Here is a 22,344-nt window from a genome sequence, read left to right as displayed (position 1 = left end):
TTCACAGTATGTGGTACCCACAGCAGACAGCGGAGTAAGAGTGTGCTGACCGGGGTTGGGGAGGCCAAGGAAAACCATCTGGAGTAGGATGTAACCGGCAGAAGAGGAAAAAGAAGCCAGACAGTTAACTCGGGGAGCTCCTCGACTGATGGTCTAAGGCCGGGCACAAGGGGTAAGAGATCAGGCTTCACTATCGACCGACCTGGCCTGAATGACACCGGTTGACTGTGTGACAAGCAAATCAAGACCCTCTCTGAGACGCTAAGCCAGAGACTTACATAGGACAGCACCTACCCCATCACCCGAGGATGAGACGGGATGACACACACGAAGTGCCCCTGACAGCATCGTTGAAAGCGCTGGCTGTTTTCACCTCTAGTGGCCCCCTGTGAGCCCAACCAAGTGCGGCCTCCCAGACTCTACAGGCCCTTGAGGGCATAACAGTCGTCCCCATCACAGCCCAGTCCTTTATCAGCTGCGGTTAAGTGCCCGGACTAACTGGCCTCAGTTTCCCCGAGGCAATGAGAGCAATCGAAAAGCGGCAGGACGGCTAGAGCGGGGCGCGAACTGACAAAAGTTAGAATTTCCAGGAGTTCCCCCTTCGGTAACGACCCCCACCCCGGCGAGGAGCACAGTAGGCGCTCCGGAAACGCCCTCCACAAGGAGGGCCGGGCCACTTCCTGCCCCCGAGCGGGCTCTCCCGGGCCGAGGCTCCCACCGCCGCTCGGGGGAGGCCATGCAGCATTCCTGAGGGCGGGGTGGGCGCAGGAAGAAGGTGCCCGCGGCCCCGCCCCCTCCGGGCGCGCGAGGCGGGGCGAAGCCCCTCGGCGTCGTCGGCCCGCCCCTCAGGGGGTGGGCGCAGCGCGCCGCGCTCCGCACAAAGTTTGTTTTCTCCCTCAGGGCGGGTGGGGGAGGGCGCGGAGGGCGCGGAGGGGAGGAGAGGGGATCTGACGTCAGGCCGCGAGGTGCTTTCCAGCCGCGAGCTGTCAGGCCGAGTGTCAGGCCGGGCAGGTACGCGGTGCGCGCCCCCGGCGCCCCCTGCCCCCCGTCGGGACGTCCAGCGCCGAGCCGTCGGCCGCGTGGACCCGAGAGCCGCTCGGAAAAGTCAGTGCGGGGAGCAAGAGGGGGCCAGATGGGGGTGGGGGCGCGCGGACAACTTGAAAAGTTTCTTTCTCTCGGTCGGGCGGGGGAGGGGGCGTCGTCCTGGCGCTCGCTGTTGGGGGTGTGTGAGCTCGGGGGTGTTGGTGAGTCCCGACGGCCTCCGAGAGGTGTTTGTGAGTCCCGACGGCGCTGCGGTTCCAGCCCCCGGGAGGAAGCCCGCTCGGGGCCCTGGTGGGGGCCCAGCTCCCTAGGATCCCACCCCGTGAGAGGGCCGCTCCTGCGCCAGACCTGAGTGAGCCCGCGCGGGGGGGGGGGGCCGCGGATTTGTTTGGTTTCAAAAGTGCACGTTGCTAACCGCCGTTAGGGCCCCCCCGCCTCCGAGCCAGGGAGGGGGCGGCCAAGAGTGACAGCTGGGGGTGGGGGCCGCGGGAAGGGCCCGGAGCGGGGGGGCCCTGGGGAGCCCGCGCGAGTTCCCCTTTCCTTTGGAACAAAGGAAAGTCTGTCTCCGAGGCATCTGTCACTCCCAGGCGGGCCAAGGAAGCGGGGCGCGTGGGGTCGGCGCCCCGGAGAAAGTTTGTTAGCGCCGGGACCCTCGGGCAGGCCAGGGGTGAGCGGAGCCTCCGGCAGGAGAAACGCTCAGTCTCGGGGGCAGGGGGCGGCCAACATGGAGTCTGGGCGCAAGGCCGGGGTGGGGGGGCGGCGCGGAGGTGGGAGCCCAGCCCCCTCCCCTCCCCTCCCCTCCCCTCCCCCTCCGGGCCGAGTTCGGAGCACAAAGCCGAGCGTGCACGCTCCGCCGGCCCCGCGCCCCGAAGAGTCTGCCAGCCCCAAGCTGCGGGGGAAGGGGGTGGGAACCAAACTTTTTTACTGCCCCAGGACAGACACGTGAGTTTCTTTCTTCCAGAGCCCCCGCCCCACCAGGATGGTGGGCCCGCGGGGAGCTGGTGCGCGGAGTCGGCCTGGGGTGGGGGTGAGGGGCTGGGGGGTGCAGGCGCCCCGAGCGCTGGCCGATTCCTCGCCGCTCCGGGAGCCATGTGCTCCGGCTTGGTCTGGGCCGCGGGGGAGGTTGCGCGCTTTGTCTGAACTGCTGGGAATGCGGGCGTGAGTGTGCCGCCCGGGGGAGTGTCGGGGCCGAGCTAGGGGAGTTGTCAGAAAGTTGGTGCGGGAGTGGCTGCAGGTGGCGTCGTGGGAGTGTGTGGGAGGGTGCACGGGATGTTGTACCGAGGGGGTGCTGCCACAGGCCACTGAAGGTGGAACTGACTGCTACAGTGACGACGCCCGGAGTTTTCCTGTGGTAGAGATCGGGGTGGGCGGGTACAGAAGTTGGGCTTGTTGCGTGGCTCACAGTTGCTCGGGCTAGGAGTGGGGTCTATAACCTCTGTGTGTGCCTGCCGTATGTGTCGGTGAAAACCCCAGGCTTTGTAGGGCTTGAGCGATGGGTCAGGCCAGTTATCATAGCGCTGTTGGTTAGTTGCCTGGCGTGTCTGGGTGCGGTGTGGGTGTGTATGTGGGAAATCTCCCAGACTGTAGATGGGCCTGGGATGCAGGACACCCAGGAGAAGTTTGTGTAGACTGAGGGGTCATTTCCCCAGGGCCCACCCGGAGAACCCTGCAGACAGACTTGACTGGCAGCCAGGGTGGAATTTGTACAGATAACTTTGAGAAAACTTTTCACAGCCGGCGAGGGCTGCATCCCTGAGCCCAGATACCAGCTGCCCTGGCCACCTAGAAATGTCTGACCTCAGAAAGCAGCTCTCTGAGGTGGTGCTGAGGAGTGGCACCTCTATCTAACCAGTGCCTGTCTCACCTCCAGGTGGCCTGGCTGAAAGGGTAGACCCTTCCCTCGAAAGCCTGGCCTAGCCAGCCCAGAGATCTGGGCTCAGGTCCAACAAGAGGAAACAAAACCTGGGAGATGCCAGAGTCTGTTGGCCGGCCTGCTGGGGAGCTGTTAAAAGGCTAAGAAGGGAGGAGTCTTGAGATCCTGGCATCAGCCTGGCCTAGAACTTTTGCTTTTAAAAATGAAAATCTGGCCAGGCACGGTGGCTCACACCTATAATCCCGGCACTTAGGTAGGCCAAGGCAGGCGGATCACCTGAAGTCAGTAGTTCAAAACCAGTCTGGCCAACATGGCAAAACCCTGTCTTTACTAAAAATACACACACACACACAAACTAGCTGGGTGTGGTGGCGTATGCCTGTAGTCCTATAGTCCCAGCTATTTGGGAGGCTGAGGCAGGAGAATTGCTCGAACTCGGGAGACAGGTTGTAGTGAGCCGAGGTCGCACCACTGCACTGCAGCCTGAGCTATGGACCGAGACTCCATCTCACAAAAAAAAGAAAAGAAAAGAAAATCTTTTTTGCATGTGTGAGACAGAACTTTGTCCAGGGCCTGAGCAGCTGAGTTGGGTTATCTAGGGAAAATCCTTCCTTCATTTGACAGGTGAAGAGGGGAGCTTGGCCTCCCAAAGTGCTAGGAGTACAGGTGCGAGCCACAGCATCTAGCATTTTTATTATTATTATTTTTTTAGTAGAGGTGGGGTTTCACCATCTTGGTCAGGTTGGTCTCAAACTCCGACCTCAGGTGATCGACCCGCCTCAGCATCCCAAAGTGCTGGGATTACAGGCGTGAGCCACCACACCCGGCCTATTATTACTGTTATTATTTTAGAAACAGGGTCTCTTAGTCCCAGAAGTCTGTTTAAAAAAAAAAAAAAGAGAGAGAGAGAAACAGGGTCTCACTCTGTTGTCTAGGTTGACATGCAGTGGTACGATCACAACTCACTTGTAGCCTTGAACTCCTGAGTTCAAGAATCCTCTCACCTCAGCCTCAGAGTAGCTAGGACTACTGGCACACCAGTACACTGGGCTAATTTTTATTTTATTTTATTTTATTTTTTTCTTTTGTTGAGACAGAGAATTGCTCTGTAGCCCAGGATGGAGTGCAATGGCACATTCTCAGCTCACTGCAATCTCCAGCTCCCACGTTCAGGCAATTCTCCTGCCTCAGCCTCCAGAGTAGCTGAGACTACAGGCACTGGCCACCACACCCAGATAATTTTTGAGATGGAGTCTCTCTCTGTCGCCCAGGCTGGAGTGCAGTGGTGCCCTCTCAACTCTGTAATTTCTGCCTCCTGGATTCAAGCGATTCTCCTGCCTCAGCCTCCCGAGTAACTGGGATTATAGGCGTGTACCACCACACCCAGCTAATTTTTATATTTTTGGTAGAGATGGGGTTTCAGTATGTTGGCCAGGATGGTCTCCATCTCCTGACCTCATTATCTGCCCACCTTGGCCTCCCAAAGTGCTGGGATTAAAGGCGTGAGCCACTGTGCCCAGCCTCAAACCCAGCTAATTTTTGTGTTTTTAGTAGAGACTGGATTTCACCATGTTGGCCAGGCCGGTCTCAAACTCCTGGGTTCAAACAGTCCACCCGCCTCAGCCTCCCATAGAACTGGGATTTCAGGCATGAGCCACCCCTCCCAGCCCTAATTTTTATTTTGTGTAGAGAAAGGGTCTTTTTTTTAATTATTATTTTCTTATTTTTTTTAAATAGGCAGGATTTCTCCATGTTGGTCAGGTTGGTCTCGAACTCCCGACCTCAGATGATCTGCCTGCCTCCACCTCCCAAAGTACTGGGATGAGGCGTGAGCCATCATGCCCAGCGAGAAAGGGTCTTAGTGTGTTGCCCAGGCTGGTCTTGAACTCCTGGCCTCAAGAGATCTTCCTGCCTTAACTTCCCAAAGTATTTGGATTACAGGCATGAGCCACCACACCTGGCCCAGGATGTTTTTGCCCCCTGGAAAGAAACTCTATACACTTTAGCTACCACTCATCCTTTTATCTCCACCAGCCCTAACTGCGGAGCTGTTAGTTAGCTAATCTACCCTGCCTCTATAGAGTTCATGGAATCATGTAACATGTAGTCTCTTATGACAGGCATTTTTCCCTTAGCATAATGCTTTCAAGGACTATCTATGTTGTAGCATGTGTCAAGATTTTTTTTTTTTTTTTTAAGATGGAGTTTGGCTCTCGTTGCCCAGGCTGGAGTACAGTGGCACAATCTTGGCTCAATGCAACCTCCATCTCCTGGGTTCAAGGAATTCTCCTGTCTCAGCCCCCTGCATAGCTGGGATTACAGCTGCACACCACCATGCCCAGCTTTCTTTTTTTGAAACAGAGTTTCACTTTGTCACCCAGGCTGGAGTGGAGTGACACAAACACAATTCACTGCAGCTTGACCTCCTGGGCTCAAGCAGTTCTACCTCAGTCCACAAGAAGGTGGGCCTACAGGTTCACACCTCAATACCTGGCTGATTTTTGTATTTTTTTTGTGAGCCACTGTGCTGGCCTTGGGCAGCTTTCTTAATTTCTTTCTGTTACCTCATCTATGAAATGATGATAATAATAGCTTCTCCCTTATTGAGGTTGTATAATGATTAAATGAGATAACATGTAAAATGCTCAATACAGGCTGGGCACAGTAGCTCACACCAATAATCCCAGCACTTTGGATGGCTGAGGCCAACAGATCACTTGAGGCCAGGAGTTTGAGATCATCCTGGCCATGGTCAGGTGAAACCCTGTCTCTACCAAAAAATATAGAAAATTAGCCAGGTGCATGCCTATAATTCCAGCTACTCAGAGGTTGAGGTGGGAGAATCGCTTGAACCCAGGAGGCAGAGGTTGAAGTGAGTCGAGATGGCACCACTGCATGGTCTCCAAAAACAAAGGACACGGTGGCTCACGCCTGTAATTTCAGCACTTTGGGAGGCCAAGGTGAGTGGATTATGAGGTCAGGAATTTGAGACCAGTCTGGCCAACATAAATGAAACCCCGTGTCTACTAAAAATACAAAAAAATTAGCCGGGCATGGTGGTGGGTGCCTGTAATCCCACCTACTTGGGAGGCTGAGGTAGGAGAATCGCCTCAACCTGGGAGGCAGAGGTTGTGGTGAACCAAGATCACACCATTGCACTCTAGCCTGGGTGACAGTTCGAGACTCTATCTCAAAAATAGAAAGAAAGAAAGAAAAAATGCTTAGGCTGGGTGTGGTAGCTCACGCCTCTAATCACTTTGGAGACCAAGGCGGGCGGACCACCTGAGGTCGGGAGTTTAAGAACAGCCAGCTCAACATGGTGAAACCCCATCTTAAAGAAAGAAAGAAAAAATGCTCAGTACCAAACATGGAAAACAGTAGACCTTAGTGAAAGCTGTGATTATTTCCAGTCCGAGTCTTGCTTGTGAATGAACTGCCATTTGGTAGTCACTTACCTGTTCCACGAAGTGGAGGAACTTTGAACCCATTCCTTCTAGCTTGCTCTGGCTGTGGTATGGCCTGAGAGTCTGAACTGCACCTACCCCATTTCTGGTGTCCCAGGCTCGAGTAATGCTGAGCGTGTTTGGAGACTAGGAAAGGCACTGCATGCTAATGATGTTCCCATCCCCTGTGTCACTTGTCCCAGGCTTACCCAAGGTCCAGCCTAGCCCCTAGACACCATGTCAGACAGTGATCTAGGTGAGGATGAAGGCCTCCTCTCCCTGTCCGGCAAAAGGAAGCGCAGGGGAAACCTGCCCAAGGAGTCAGTGAAGATCCTTCGGGACTGGCTGTACTTGCACCGCTACAATGCCTATCCCTCAGAGCAGGAGAAGCTGAGCCTTTCTGGACAGACCAACTTGTCAGTGCTGCAGGTAAGGAGGGTATCTGGATGAGTGGGTGGCAGAAGGACCTGGGTTCTAGTCCTGTCCCAGCCGTGTCACGGACTCACTAAGTCTTGGGCCAGTCACTTCCGCTGTCTGGGCTTCAGTTTCTTCTTAGGTTGGGGAGAATATCCACTCTCTGTGTCTCAAAAGAGAACAATAAAATAGGGTCACTGAGGTCAATTTCAGACTTTGGAGAGTTCTGAAGAGGCAAGGAATTAAATGTCAAAGTCTAGGTGTCATCATTAACTTTGGAGCCCAAGGGAAGATGAGAAGGCATCGAGAGTCTAAGATTTGGCCCCCAGCCCCAAAGCAGTACTGGATGGGGACTTGGTTGCAAGCAGCAACTGTGATTTGCAGTGTGGTTAACAGATGAGGCAGAATCACAGTCCAAGAAAGGGCAGAAGTCGGAGGTTCTGCGTTATAACCCAGTTATGCTTTACGTCTTGATTTCCTCATCTGTAAAGGGGCAGGGGGCACAGAATCCTCCCCTGCCTGGTGGAACTGTTGTAAGGAATAGATTCAGAACTGGATGTGAAAGTGCTTTGGAAGCCATACACATGAACACACTCAAAAGATAGCCTTATCCCCTTTTTGTCAGAGTGCAAAGTATTGTCCCCTTTTAATTGCCCCTGTTGCTGACCCGCAGGTGTCTTTGTTCTCCTTTCCTGGTACTGAGGCGGGGACCCTGGACCACCATTGCTTTGCCTCCAGTTTGCTTCTCCCCTTCTTGGAGACACACTGTAGGCCCTAAGCCTAATACCAGAGGCCCAGCCCTGCCCTGCTGGCCCCCACTGCTCCCTTCCAGAGCCTGCCAAACCTCTCCTGCAAGCCCTCCTGTTTCTCTTTCCCCCTCTGTCCTTTCATAGCCTGTTACTCCTACAGTGCTGTCTCCCCCTCCTTCCCTTACCCCACTCTGAACCTCCCACTTCTTCCCAACTCCTCTCTTTCCTCCATGTAGAGACGTGGTAAGTATTTCAGCCCTCAGAACTCCTGTCACCTGACTTTATACTCTCTGGGCAGTGGTTAATCCGCATATCTGTATGAGAAAGGCTCTAAAGTTACAGATCCTGACTCAGATTCCATCTTCTCCACAAGAGGAAGCCTGGACCTTGGCCAAGTCACTGCCTTCTCTCTGAGCCTTATTATTCCCTCATCTGAAAAAAAAGGGAGGTGACTGTAGCATTTTCAAGAGTGTAGGGAGGAAGGGAGGAGAAGAAGAATTCAAGGCTCACTGGGACCCTGCACAGTGGCTCACACCTGTAATCTCAGCACTTTGGGAGAACTAGGCAGGAGGATCACATGCACCCAGGAGTTTGAGACCAGCCTGGGCAACATAGGGAGACCCCGTCTATACAAAACAAAAAAATTAGCCAGGCATGGTGGTACATACCTGTAGTCTTAGCTACTTGGGGGGCTAAAGTGGGAGGCTGCAGTGAGCTGTGATTGAATCACTGCACTCCAGCATGAGCGACGGAGTAAGACTTTGTCTCAAAAGAAAAGGTCCGGCCCAGTGGCTCACGCCTATAATCCCAGCACTTTGGGAGGCCTAAGCAGGTGGATCACGAGGTCAGGAGTTCAAGACCAGCCTGGCCAAGATGATGAAACCCCATCCCTACTAAACATACAAAAATCAGCCAGATATGGTGGCAGGTGCCTGTAATCCCAGCTACTTGGGAGGCTGAGGCATAGAATTGCTTAAACCTAGGAGGCAGAGGTTGCAGTAAGCTGAGATGGCACCATGTCTAACCAGCCTGGGCGGCAGAGAAGAGACTTCGTCTCAAAACAAAAAAAAGGCCAGGTGAGGTGGCTCACGCCTATAATCCCAGCACTTTAGGAGGCCGAGGTGGGTGGACCACCTGAGGTTGGGAGTTAGAGTCCAGCCTGACCAACATGGAGAAACCCCGTGTCTACTAAAAACACAAAATTAGCCCGGCATGGTGGCACATGCTTATAGTCTCAGCTGTTCAAGAGGCTGAGGCAGGAGAATTGCTTGAACCTGGGAGGTGGAAGTTGTGAGCTGAGATCAAACCATTGCACTTCTGGGCAACAAGAGTGAAACTCCGTCTCCAAAAAAAAGAGGCTACTGGACAGTGTTTGGCACACAGTGGGTGTTTCTTCTACTGTTTTCAGATTCTCTTTCTGCCTAAGGTAAAGTTTTGGGCTGGCCCTCCTGGTTGCCCAGTAATGCATGGCATTTCACAGTGTACCTCCTTAGCATAGAGCTGGGCAGAGTTGGGATCCCAGAGAAGAACCAGACACATTCTTACCCTCAAGGAGTGTCTAGACAGCCTTTCTGCGGGTCTCCCTGCCTTCAGCCTTCAGCCTTGTTCATTTAATCCATTCTTTTGAACACAAAATCCTATATCTGATAGGATCAGGCACTTGCATACTCTCCTGCCCTCGGAATAGAGTCCAAACTGATATTTGCAGCCTAGGTTTGGGGCTGCTGCTTGTATTCCCAGTATACCTCATCCTGTTCTGTCAAACCACTTGTCACACTCTTTTAGAATTACTTTTTGTCAGGGACATTTTCTCAAACCTGAGAAATATACTACTTTTATTTTATTTATTTATTTAGAAACAGAGTTTCGCTCTTGTTACCCAGGCTGGAGTGCAATGGTGCGATCTCAGTTCACCGCAACCTCCGCCTCCTGGGTTCAGGCAATTCTCCTGCCTCAGCCTCCTGAGTAGCTGGGACTACAGGCACGTACCACCATGCCCAGCTAATTTTTTGTATTTTTAGTAGACAAGGGGTTTCACCATGTTGACCAGGATGGTCTCGATCTCTTGACCTCGTGATCCACCTGCCTCGGCCTCCCAAAGTGCTGGGATTACAGGTGTGAGCCACTGCGCCCGGCTATTTATTTATTTATTTTTTTGAGATAGTGTTGCTCTGTCACCCAGGATGGAGTACAGTGGTGCGATCTCAGCTCACTACAATCTCTGCCTCCTGGGTTCAAGCAATTTTCCTGCCTCAGCTTCCTGAGGAGCTGGGATTGCAGGCACCCACCACCGAACCAGGCTAACTTTTGTATTTTTAGTAGACACGGGGTTTCGTTCTATTGGCCAGGCTGGTTTCGAGCTACTGACCTCAAGTGATCCACCTGCTTCAGCCTCCCAAAGTGCTGGGATTACAGGTATAAGCCACTATGCCCAGCCTAATTTTTGTATTTTAAGTAGAGACGGGGTTTCAATATGTTGTCGAGGCTGGTCTTGTACTCCTGGCCTCAAGTGAAACTCCCACCTCCCACCTCAGCCTCCCAAAGTGTAGGGATTATAGGGGTAAGCCACCATGCCTGGCCCATCCTATGAAAGAAAACATTTTTCATGGACCCATCTCCCCCCAAGATATTAACTTGAATCATTTTTATCACATCACTTATGTAAAACATAAAACTGGGTATTAAAAAACACTTCTTTTTGCTTTTGTTCTTATACCTAACCTTAAACAGTTTTCCAAAGTAGATAAATGTGAAAACCATGACATTGCATCTGACTGTGTTAACTGAAAATGGCGGGTGGTGTTTTGCTGACTGCCCTGTGGGATGTGGTGTGACAAAGACACAGACTCAGCAGAGTAGGTCTGGATGGCCCCGATGCTCCTACTGGTGATGAAAATGGAAACCCAAAGCCAAACATCCATCTAGAGAACTGGTGGACCCTTTAAGGTGACACATCCCCAGATCCCACCTGGAGAAATGTGAATCTAAGGACAGGAGACCGGGCATCCCCTGGAGGGTGGGGACCCATGGTGGCCACCTGCTCTAGAGTCATGCTGACAGTTAAGAGCAGTGGGGACCACCCACCCCTCCTTGATGTAAAACAACCATGAATCCCATGTCAGCCCCAGCTGCACACCTCTCTGATAACTCCTTCCAGCTAGCTTATTCCCCTCAGCTCATTTGGTCAATTACCATCTCCTGTACATATATCCCTTAAATATTTCAGGGTTTTGGCTTCTTTCTTACCCTCATCTAAATCATAATTATCTGATCACAATCATTTATCACTCCCAGACTTAAAACCCTTCAGGCCAGGCACAGTGGTTTATGCCTGTAATTCAAGCACTTTGGAAGGCTGAGGCAGGCAGATCACTTAAGGCCAGGTTTTCAAGACCAAGCTGGTTAACATGGTTAACCTCTTCAATACTAAAAATACAAAAATAGCCTGGCATGGTGGCACATGCCTGTAACCCTGGCTACTCAGGAAACTGAGGTATAAGAATCACTTGAACCAGGAGATGGACATTGCAGTGAAATCATGCCACTGCACTCCAGCCTGGTCTAAAAAAAAAATTTTTTTTAAAGAACACTTCAGCCCGGGCGCGGTGGCTCACGCCTGTAATCCCAGCACTTTGGGAGGCTGAGGCGGGTGGATCATGGGGTCAAGAGATCGAGACCATCCTGGTCAACATTGTGAAACCCTGTCTCTACTAAAAATACATAAAATTAGCTGGGCGTGGTGGCACATGCCTGTAATCCCAGCTACTCAGGAGGCTGAGGCAGGAGAATTGCCTGAACCCAGGAGGCAGAGGTTGCAGTGAACTGAGATTATTGCGCCATTGCACTCCAGCCTGGGTAACAAGAGCGAAACTCCGTCTCAAAAAAAAAAAAAAAGCAGGGTAACTCACTACTTTGGGAGGCTGGGGTGGGAGAATTTCTTGAGCCCAGGAGTTCAAGGCTGCAGTGAGCTATGATTTTGCTACCTCTAGCCTAGGTGACAGAGCGAGACCCTTTCTCTAAAAAGAAAATAAAAGACTGCGTGCGGGTGGAGTGGCTTATGCCTGTAATCCCAGCACTTTGGGAGGCCAAGGTGGATGGATCACCTGAGGTCTGGAGTTCAAGACCACCCTAGCCAACATGGTGAAACCCCATCTCTACTAAAAATACAAAAATTAGGTGGTTGTGGTGCCATGTGCCTGTAATCCCAGCTACTTGGGATTGAGGCAGAATTGCTTGAACTGGGGAGGTAGAGGTTGCAGTGAGCAGAGACCACACCACTACATTCCAGCCTAGGCAACAGAGCGAGACTCCATCTCAAAAAAAAAAAAAAATTAGCTGGGCATGGTGGCGGGTGCCTGTAATCCCAGTTACTTGGGAGGCTGAGGCAGGAGAATTGTTTAAACCTGGGAGGCAGAGATTGTAGTGAGCTAAGATTGTGCCATTGTATTCTAGCCTGGGCAACAGAGTGTGAGAGTCCATCTCATAAAAAGAAAAAACAAGTCTTCAGTGGCTTCTGTCAACCTAATGATATCACCTACCTGTGTCTACGTCTTGAGCCTCAACCCTGGTCCCCCACATTCCTGCTATACTGATCCACCTCCCCAGACCATTTTCCTCCCACCCCTGACCAGAAGGCTGCCAGCCTCTAAAGGAGCTGTGTGTTCCCGTAGCAGACGAGGCAGAGCACTGGGACACTAAACTGCAATTGCTTTTAGACTACCAAATTCTAGAGATGTGGAGAGTAGTGACCTAGTTTTGTTTATAGTTACAGCCCTAGTGTAGCTTATTACTTGGTATTTGGTAGGCAGGTGCTCAGTAAATAATGTCGCTAATGTCGAAGTGGCAGAAAAAGACTATCTAAAGTGTTGGAGCAGTCAACAGGCAAGACCTCAGAAGTAAGGAAATGTAATGGCTTCTAATCATGAAAAATTGCCTAAAGCCTGGGGGCATCATTTTTTCCAGTATTTATTTATTTATTTTTTATTTACTTTTTTGAGACGGAGTCTCACTCTATCGCCCAGTTTGGAGTGCAGTAGCAGGATCTCAGCTCACTGCAACCTCTGCCACCCGGGTTCAAGTGATTCTCCTGCCCCAGCCTCCCCAGTAGCTGGGATTACAGATGCCTGACACTGTGCCCTACTAATGTTTGTAGTTTTAGTGGAGATGGGGTTTCACCATGTTGGTCAGGCCGGTCTCGAACTCTTGACCTCATTATCCATTCTCCTTGGCCTCAAAAGTGCTGGATTACAGGCGTGAGCCACCGCATCCGGCCTCCTGTATTTACTTTTTAAATTTCATTTTCCATTATGAACATTCAAGAATATCTATAAAAGCAGGGTGCAGTGGCTCACACCTGTTATCCCAACACTTTGGGAGGCTGAGATAGGCAGATCACTTGAGGCCAGGAGTTGGAGACCAGCCTGGCCAGCATGGTGGAACCCCGTCTCTACTAAAAATAGTCCCAACTACTCGGGAGACTGAGGCAGGAGAATCACTTGAACCCCAGTGTGGTGGAGTTACATGAGCCAAGATCACACCACTGCACTCCAGTCGACAGAGCAAGACTCTATCTTTAAATAAAAAAATCCCACAAAAAAAGGGGGGGGAACCCACAAAAGTAAGAGAATACTATAATCAACCACCAGCACCAGTGACTTGACTTGAACAAGTATCAACATTTTTCCAAGCTTGTTTTATTTCTCCCTGAGGGTATCTCTTTTGATTGTCTCCATTAACCAGCCCAGGAGAGACTTCATTAGTAAGTCAGTGAGTCACTTAACTAACTGGTTTGCTGGTACTTGCCTGGGGCTAGGCAGTTGGGAGGGTTAGGGGAAAAAAAAAGTCTTCTAGGAAGGCGAGGTAGCTCACACCTGTAATCCTAGCACTTTGGGAGGCTACAGTGGGTAGATCACCTGAGGTCAAGAGTTCGAGACCAGCCTGACCAATATGGTGAAACCCCGTCTCTACTAAAAATACAAAAATTAGCCGGGTGTGCTGGCACATGTCTGTAATCCCAGCTGCTTGGGAGGCTGAGGCAGGAGAATTGCTTGAACCCGGGAAGTGGAGGTTGCAGTGAGCCGAGATCTTCCCATTGCATTCCCCTAGGCAAGAAACAAGACTCCATCTCAAAAAAAAAAAAAACACCTAAGGTGATTCTATTACAGACAGCTGCCTTCAAGAACACCTGGATATGGCGGTCCCAGTGTGAATGGTGGTACCATGATATGTGGGAAAGGCCGCTTGGTGCCTTCACTTCCTTGACATGAAAATGAGAGGGCTTGTTCCTGCCTTGATTAGCTGCAGCTCCCAGCTTCACGGCCTTTGTCAGCCTCATGGTGCTCCTCCTACCCCCATTTGCCACAGTGATTCCTCCCTTGTCCTTCATCTCAGCAGCCTTTCAGATAGAGCCCTGTTTCCTGGAAGAGGACAACTTTCAGGCCCTCAGCCTATGTTCTGCCATATAAATCACAGAGTTCACCTTGACTTCCTTCCTACCATCTCCCCAAGGACCTTGAGTGAGGACAAATCACAGGATCTTTTCCTGACTTAGGCACAGGCAGGGCAGCTGGAAGGGGCTGCAGAAGGGGCACTGGCAGCCACTCAGTCCCCCTGCCTTGCCTTGCCCAGCCCCTCAGCTGTGCATTTTTCTGGGCTAAGAAGACAAAACAGACAGATGCTAGGCTGCCAAGTGCTCTGGACAGGACAGGCTTGTGGGGGAGTGTGTGGAGGGGGTGTTTTTCTGTTCTCTGAATCCTCAGCCAAAATGGGAGGTGCCATTAGGGGCTAGGTGCCCACAGAGATGCTGAGGAATGCGCAGGCTCCCATCCTTGAGACTGCCTGCTCAACAACACTCCTTACTTTGCCTGACCCAGGTCATTGTGGCCTGACCATTTTTCCCCTGCATCCAGGGCTGAGGTGGAGAGGAGCAGTGCACTCCTGCAGCACAGGTATAGGAGGAGGCAGCTGTGGGAGGGAGGGAGAGAAGGCCACAGGCGCAGCTCCTGTGTAAGGCGGCTTCCCTCTCACTCTTCTTCAGCTGGCAGTGGGGTGGCTGCCCAGAACGAGGCTATCTGGATGAAACCTAGCTTTTGCACTTGTGACCTTGAACAAGTTTCTCAATCTCTCTGATCTCTGTTTCTTCAATGGTGATCATCATAAAACCTGTCTGATAGGCTGAGATTGAATGAATAGTTAGATATGAAATGTGAATAGCACGTGAGGCCAGGCATGATGGCTCATACCTGTAATCCCAACACTTTGGGAGGTCAAAGTGAGCAGATCACCTGAAGTCAGGAGTTAAGAGACCAGCCTGGCCAACGTGGGGAAACCCCGTCTCTACTAAAAAATATATATATACAAAAATAAGCCAGGCATGGTGGTGGGCGCCTGTAAGTAATCCCAGTGCCCTCCTAGGGAGGCTGAGGCAGGAGAATCTCTTAAACTTGGGAGGCAGAGGTTGCAGTGAGTCGAGATTGCACCCACTGCACTCCAGTCTGGGCAATAGAGTGAGACGGTCAAAAAACAGAACAAAACAGAAGAGCACCTAATGTATTTTGTGTTCAAATGTTTGCTATCCGGATTATGATGTTTATTACTCAGCTGTCCCCTCTGTTCCTCTGGAAAGATACAGCAAAGCTGGCCAGGCGCAGTGGCTCATACCTATAATCCCAGCACTTTGAGAGGCTGAGGCAGGCACACGGCTTGAGTCCAGGAGTTCAAGACCAGCCTGGCCAATATAGTGAAACTCCATCTCTACAAAAAATACAAAAATTTAGCCAGTCATGGTGGCGCATGTCTGTGGTCCCAGCTACTTCAGAGGCTGGGGTGAGAGAATTACCTAAACCCAGGAGGTCAAGGGTACAGCGAGCTGTGATTGCACCACTGCACTTCAGGTGGGTGACAGAGTGAGACCTTGTCTTTAAAAAAAAAAAAAAAGGCCGGGCGTGGTGGCTCAAGCCTGTAATCCCAGCACTTTGGGAGGCCACGGTGGGTGGATCACGAGGTCAAGAGATCGAGACCATCCTGGTCAGCATGGTGAAACCCCGTCTCTACTAAAAATACAAAAAATTAGCTGGGCATGGTGGCGTGTGCCTGTAATCCCAGCTACTCAGAAGGCTGAGGCAGGAGAATTGCCTGAACCCAGGAGGCAGAGGTTGCGGTGAGCCGAGATCGCGCCATTGCCCTCCAGCCTGGGTAACAAGAGCAGAACTCCGTCTCAAAAAAAAAAAAAAAGAAAAACTGGCCCGGCACAGTGTCTCATGTCAAGTAATTCCAGCATTTTGGGAGGGCAAGGAGGGTGGATCATCTGAGGTCAGTTTTAGACCAACCTGGCCAACATGGTGAAACTCGTCTGTACCAAAATATGAAAATTAGCTAGGCGTGATGACGGGTGCCTGTAATCCTAGCTACTTGGAAGCTGAGGTATGAGAATCACTTGAACCCAGGAGGCAGAGGTTGTAATGAGCTGAAATCGCGCCATCCTGGGCGACAAGAGTGAAACTCCGTCTCAAAAAAAAAAAAGGGAAAAAAAAAAATAGCACAGCAAAGCAGTGGAGGCCCGAAAGCCAAGGGGCCTGGTTTTAAATCTCAGCTGTGTACTGTGACTGGACAAGGGCTTTCTTCTCTTTGAGCTCAGTTCTCTCTAGTACTTGGGGGACACCATCCTCTACCCTCCAGGCTTGTGTGCAGATTAAACATAATGCAAGTGAGGTGAATGGCATGATACTGCTATCAAAGGTGTGTAAGCCAGGCACAGTGGCTCATGCCTGTAATCCTAGCACTTTGGGAGGCCAAGGCAGGTGGATCACAAGGTCAGGAGATCGAGACCATCCTGGCTAACATGGTGAAACCCCATCTCTACTAAAAATGCAAAAAATTAGCTGGGCGTGGTGGCACATGCCTGTAGTCTCAGCCACTTGGGAGGCTGATGCAGGAGAATCGCTTGAACCTGGGAGGCGGAGGTTGCAGTGAACCAAGATTACGCCACTGCACTCCAGCCTGGGTGACAGAGCAAGACTCTGTCTCAAAAAAAAAACAAAAAAACAGGTGTTTGAATAAGTTTGTTCCCTTCATCGTACTAGCTGTTGAGCCCTTCCTCCTCTTTTTTTTTTTAAGATGGAATCTCATACTGTTGTGTCGGCTACAGTGCACTGGTGTGATTTCAGTTCACTACAACCTCTGCCTCCTGGGTTCAAGCAATTCTCTCTCAGCCTCCCAAGTACCTGGGACTACAGGCACATGCAACTGTGCCTCGCTAAGCCCTTGCTCTCTTTAGGGTTTTCCTGCAGCTCTAATCAGTATTTGGCTCAGCCAGCATCCACTGAGGCCTGCTGGCGTGTGTGTGCAGAAGCCTGTGGTTCTGCCCTGCTTAGGAGCCTTGCAGCCTGACAGGACAAAGGCCTAGTGCTGTCTTTGAGTCACCTGTGGAATAGATGGCAGCTGTAGTTAGCTAGGCTGGGGGAAAAGACACAGGACCAGAAGGACCTAGAGTGTGAAATTTCAGTCATGCCACTGTATAGACCACTTAGTGGTTTTCCATGGTGCTCTGGCCTGATAGTCAGCCCTGCCTCAGAGCCACCTCTGAGCTCATCAACTACCATTCCCTGCTGCTGTTGGTTCCTTAAGCCAACCCTTTCCTCCCTTCATTCAGCTGCATTGGAGGACCACAGAGGTGAAAAAGGGCAAATGAGAACTCCATGGCTAGGGCCTTTCCTTGGAATTGTCTAGAATGTTCTTAGCTTTCTGTATGGCTCTTCCTTATCCTTACGTCTTAGCCTTCCAGAACCCTTAGCTATGGGAGTTTATCTTTATAAACCCCTCCCATCACCCTTTGTTCCTCTTTCCTTTCTGGTGCTTTCTGGTGGTTATTCACCTAGCTGTTGATCGTCTAGGTGCACTGTAAGCTCCATAGGGTGGAGTGCATGTCTGTTTAGTTCACAAAGGCGTCCCTGCGCCGAGAACTGGGCCCAGCATAGCAGGCAGGCACTCAAATAACTGAATGAGCAAGAAGCCTTGAAAGGGGAGCAGCATGAAGGTTAAAGCTCTAACTAACTTGACTTTTTTTTTTGGAGAGGACTTTCACTCTGTCACCCAGGCTGGAGTGCAATGGCATGGTCTTGGCTTACTGCAACCTCTCTCCCAGGTTCAAACTCCTGCCTGAGCAGTAGCTACAAGTGCCTGCTGCCACACCTGGCTAATTTTTGTGGTTTTAGTGGCAATGATAATGTTTCACTATGTTGGCCAGGCTGGTCTCAAACTCCTGACCTTGTGATCTGCCCACCTCAGCCTCCCAAAGTGCTGGGATTACGGGCATGAGTCACCGAGCCTGGCTTTTTTTTTTTTTTTGAGACAAGTTCTCAAGCTGTCACCCAAGCTGGAGTATAGTGGCACAGTCACAGCTCACTGCAGCCTCATCCTCCTGGGCTCAATTCATCTTCTCACCTCAGCCGCCCAAGTAGCTGGGTCTACAGACATGCATCACCCTACCTAGCTAATCTTCATACTTTTTGTAGAGACAGGGATTTACCATGTTGCCCAGGCTGATATAGAACTCTTGGGCGAAAACCATCCACCCACCTTGGCCTCCCAAAGTACTGGGACTGCAGGTGTGAGCTACAGCACCCAGCCTGACTCAATGCACTGGCACGATGATGGCTCACTGCAGCCTTGGCCTCCCTGGCTTCAGCTGATGCTCCCACCTCAGCCTCCCAGGTAGCTGGGACTACAGGACACGTATTATCACAACAGCTAATTGTATTTTTGTAGAGATACAGTTTCACCGTGTTGCCCAGGCTGGTCTCGAACCCCTGGGCTCAAGTGATCTGCCCACCTTGGCCTCCCAAAGTGCTGGAATTACAGGTGTGAGCCACTGGGCCCAGCCAGGGGAGAGTCTTATTGTCTAGGTTCTGGAGTCTGGACTTGATTCTGTAGGCAGTAAGAGACAAATGGCAGTTTTCTAGAATAGGAATGACAGCTGTGGCATTTTCGAAAGAGAACTGACAACCAGTAAAGAGGTTAGACTGGAAAGCTGTGACGCTAGGGGCTAGGCAAGAGTTCAGAGATGGGGGCAGGATGCTAGAGGTGTCCCCCCAAACTACATGCATACCACTTAATGGTGGGAAATTTTATGCTTCTAAACAATCAGCTAGATGGGAATGGGGTCAGAGTTACTGGTAACTTTCTCAGCAGCATGTAGAAAAAAGACGGATATTGGTTGAATGCATGTTCTACTGAGGCTGCTAGTCCTGGTACTGCTTGGAAATAAGAAAGACTTACATCCAGGCCAGGCACGGTGGCTCAGGCCTATAATCCCAGCACTTTGGGCCACTGCACTCCAGCCTGGCAACAGAGTAAGACTCAGTCTCTAAAAAAAAAAAAAAAAAAACAAATCCTCCCCCAAAGAGGTAACCTTCAGTTACCACGCTAAGCTCTAGCCACATGGGGTTTTTTGTTTGTTAGTGTGCTTGCTTTTTTGAGACTTAAGTTTGTCATCCAGGCTGGAGTACAGTGTCATAATCTAGGCTCACTGCAACCTCCTCCTCTTGGGTTCAAGCTATTCTCCTGCCTCAGCCTCCTAAATAGCTGGGATTACAGGCGCCCACCACCACACCTAGCTAATTTTTGTGTTTTTAGTAGAGATGGGGTTTCACCATGTTGGCCAAGCTGGTGTGTGTTCTTATTTAACTCTCTGTGTACTATGAACCTCTGTCTGTGTTGTTTTCTGCTGTGTTCCTGGGTCCTGGGAATAGTAAGTACTTCATAGCTGTTTGTTTTGCCTTATTTTGAACAGGGTCTTGTTCTGTTGCCCAGGCTGGAATCCAGTGCCAGCCTCGACCTCTTGGGTTCAAATGATCTTCCCACCTTAGCCTCCTGAGTAGTTGGGACCACAGGGACCACTACACCTAGCTAATTTCTTTTGTAGAAACAGGATCCCCTGTGTTGCCCAGGCTGGTCTTGAACTCCTGGACTTAAGCAATCCTCCTGTCTTGGCCTCCCAAAATGCTGGGATTACAGGTATAAGCCACTGTGCCCAGCCCATAGCTGTTTTTGATTGAGCAAACTGATCAGTCTTGTATATTTATTCCAGATATGTAACTGGTTCATCAATGCCCGGCGGCGGCTTCTCCCAGACATGCTTCGGAAGGATGGCAAAGACCCTAATCAGTTTACCATTTCCCGCCGCGGGGGTAAGGCCTCAGATGTGGCCCTCCCCCGTGGCAGCAGCCCCTCAGTGCTGGCTGTGTCTGTCCCAGCCCCCACCAATGTGCTCTCCCTGTCTGTATGCTCCATGCCACTCCACTCAGGCCAGGGGGAAAAGCCAGCAGCCCCCTTCCCACGAGGGGAGCTGGAATCTCCCAAGTCCCTGGTGACCCCTGGTAGCACACTCACCCTGCTGACCAGAGCTGAGGCTGGAAGCCCCACAGGTGGACTCTTCAACACACCACCACCCACACCCCCAGAGCAGGACAAAGAGGACTTCAGCAGCTTCCAGCTGCTGGTGGAGGTGGCGCTACAGAGGGCTGCTGAGATGGAGCTTCAGAAGCAGCAGGACCCATCACTTCCATTACTGCACACTCCCATCCCTTTAGTCTCTGAAAATCCCCAGTAGCCGTCTGCCAAGAGGGGTGCTCGAGGCTCAAGCCAGCTGTCCTGGGTTTCCGTTTTGGTTCCCTTTCATGCAGAGGGTTTTCTATGGATCACTGCCAAACATTGGGATCATCTCCTCTGTGTAGAGGTCTTCAGCAGGAAGGTGCCAGTTGGCACCACTGCACTGTGATGGGGGACCTCTCCTCTGCTGACTCTGCCGTTTCTCCAGGCCTCCCCTCAGTGATGAGACCAAGAGATCGGAGACAAGCATGGTGCTGCTGCTGCTGCTGCTTCTCCAGAGAATCCCTGGGACACCTTTGTTCCAGCCTGATTTCCTGGGCTAGGCTCAGGAAAGCTGCCAAGTTCAGTCCTATGTTGGGTCCAAGCTACCCCTGTGCTGTTTCTGTCAAGCCAGGTGTGGACATTCCAAGTTCATATGCGTGAACAAAAGAAGAGGAACCCAGTGGATGTACCGGAACCGACTCCAGTTGAATGTTTAGATTTTTGCTAAACTGTTTTGTTTTTCCCTTTTTTGCTGTGGTTTACATTAACGGCAGTAGTTAGCCCAGGTGTGGGGAACAAGAGTGTACTGCATGGTAAGAATTCTGGTGAACTGGGAAGGACCCACAACTAACTGGGGATTGTTTTGCAAGAAAGGAGTATTTTTATTTGGGGACCAGCTAAGTCTCTGCAGTAGTGTGAAATTTCAAATGGTTGTTTTGGTTTACCAAAAAAAGGCAGAAAAAACAACTTTATGAGTGCATTATCTTTTCTGCCACAGGCACAGAAGGGTAGAAAGCCACAGCTGGGGGCAGTCCAGCAGAATGGGACTAAACCTAGGCACCGAGCAGAGAAGGATAAGATCAAAAGGTGTTTGCTTTTTCTTTTAATTTGTGTTGTAGTTTTTTTGGGGGGTGGGGGAAGTAAACTAGACTGAAGCAATGGATTTTTTTTTCTTTAATATTTTTCCCTTTGTTCTTGAACGCTTTTGCCCTGTACCCTGAGTTTTGAATTCCTTTAGGAACTTGGATTGGGGGGCTCGAATGTCAGAAGTGCCCAGCACCTCCTACTTGGAGAGAAGTGAGCCATCTGCTGGTCAGGAAGTCCTCCAGACGGGCAGCTCTTTCCACTATTCCTGCTTTGGGGAAAGGAAGCTGGGGCTGGAAAAAGGTTAGAAGCTTGCTAGCTGGGAGTGTCTTTGTTTCACCTTTCTCTTAAACTAGACTTGCAGGGGCCTCTGACCTGAACTTCCCCGTGAAATAGATCACAATTGATCTTGTGCTCCTCCCTCTCCCCCATTTTTGTTTTGTTCTTTTTTTTTTTTTTTTTGAGACAGTCCCACTGTCACCCAGGCTGGAGTACGGTGGTGTGATCTTGGCTCACTGCAACCTCCGCCTCCCAGGTTCAAGCAGTTCTCTGCCTTAGCTGCCCAAGTAGCTGGGATTACAGGTTCCTGCCACCACACCCAGCTAATTTTGTATTTTTAGTAGAGATGGGGTTTCACCATCTTGGCCAGGCTGGTCTTGAACTCCTGATCTCGTGATCCACCTGCCTCAGCCTCCCAGAGAGCTGGGATTACAGGTGTGGGCCGCCACGTCCAGTCTCTTTTGCTGTTTGATTGCTGATAGTGTTGAACAGCAATATGCCCCATCTTTATATATGCTAAGAAACACTAATTCTAGGTTATTATTAGCTGAAATATTTTTGTCCTGAATAACGTTGTTACTGGGCCAAAAGATAGATCAGGACCCCCAGGCTTTAGTTTCCTGAAGTCACCAGCTCAGGCATAAGGAGAAGGGGTTCCTGGATATTGACTAACGTGGGTGGGCCTAGCCAGGAGAAAGATAGTAACATGTTCTTTACTTTCTGGGAAGATCCCTGAAGCCATCACAGAGGCTCCCCAACTTCTGAGTCACCCATCTCTTGCTGAGGGAGTGGGAATGGATTGCTTAAGGAGAGGGAGTTTTGCTCTTTCCAGGTGGGCAAGTTTCCTGGGCTCTCTGTGTTGCCTCCTTCTGGCTTCTTTCTCCCTTGCCCTCTCCCCATGTGCCCCAGGGGGATCAGGGATCCTCACCCTCCTGAGGCCCAGTGGGGAAGAATGAACATGGCAGCTTCCAGGTTAACTGAAGCTGCCATTTGCCCAGCCTCTTCCATCCCAGCCCTGTCAGTGAGCCCAGGTCTGATGAAACTGTTGCAGGATTTCTGTAGTAGAGAACTCTGGAAGTATACTGGGCTGAAG

General features: G+C 51.1%; 2 protein-coding genes across 8 annotated transcripts in view; one reads left to right on the top strand and one right to left on the bottom strand.

The window, feature by feature from the left end:
• LOC144582920 (uncharacterized) overlaps window positions 1–6,402 on the bottom strand; it is a 58,407-nt gene extending 52,005 nt beyond the window's left edge. The window contains exons 1-6 of the mRNA XM_078375603.1: window positions 6,370–6,402; window positions 2,906–3,003; window positions 2,320–2,387; window positions 2,017–2,234; window positions 1,873–1,930; window positions 295–1,451 (exon numbers count right to left, since the gene is read on the bottom strand). Of these exons, the coding sequence (XP_078231729.1) occupies window positions 505–1,451; window positions 1,873–1,930; window positions 2,017–2,234; window positions 2,320–2,387; window positions 2,906–3,003; window positions 6,370–6,402 (1,422 nt within the window). The 3' untranslated portion in view covers window positions 295–504. The remainder of the gene's footprint in view (window positions 1–294; window positions 1,452–1,872; window positions 1,931–2,016; window positions 2,235–2,319; window positions 2,388–2,905; window positions 3,004–6,369) is intronic.
• TGIF2 (TGFB induced factor homeobox 2) lies at window positions 833–20,263 on the top strand. Of its 7 annotated transcripts, none has more exons than XM_035302694.3 (3): window positions 833–882; window positions 6,561–6,786; window positions 19,606–20,263. In XM_035302694.3, the coding sequence occupies exons 2-3, from the start codon at window positions 6,595–6,597 to the stop codon at window positions 20,125–20,127; spliced, it is 714 nt and encodes a 237-aa protein (XP_035158585.1). In that variant the 5' UTR covers window positions 833–882; window positions 6,561–6,594; the 3' UTR covers window positions 20,128–20,263. The 7 variants fall into 7 exon arrangements, with proteins under 7 accessions (XP_035158585.1, XP_035158584.1, XP_002747260.1 ...); XM_035302693.3 differs by lacking the exon at window positions 833–882 and adding an exon at window positions 956–1,011; XM_002747214.6 differs by lacking the exon at window positions 833–882 and adding an exon at window positions 956–1,104.
• Window positions 20,264–22,344: the final 2,081 nt, after the last annotated feature.

Source organism: Callithrix jacchus, chromosome 5, assembly GCF_049354715.1.
Source record: "Callithrix jacchus isolate 240 chromosome 5, calJac240_pri, whole genome shotgun sequence".
Lineage (NCBI taxonomy): Eukaryota > Metazoa > Chordata > Mammalia > Primates > Cebidae > Callithrix > Callithrix jacchus.
The sequence above is the reverse complement of the archived record's forward strand: the minus strand, read 5'-3'. Positions and strand labels throughout refer to the sequence as shown.

Bases quoted from the DNA above. Each gene is read 5' to 3' on its own strand.
- TGIF2 (XM_035302694.3), top strand. From the start codon at position 6,595: ATGTCAGACAGTGATCTAGGTGAGGATGAAGGCCTCCTCTCCCTGTCC. The intron at 6,787-19,605 runs GTAAGGAGGGTA...TATTTATTCCAG, and splicing joins CCAACTTGTCAGTGCTGCAG to ATATGTAACTGGTTCATCAA.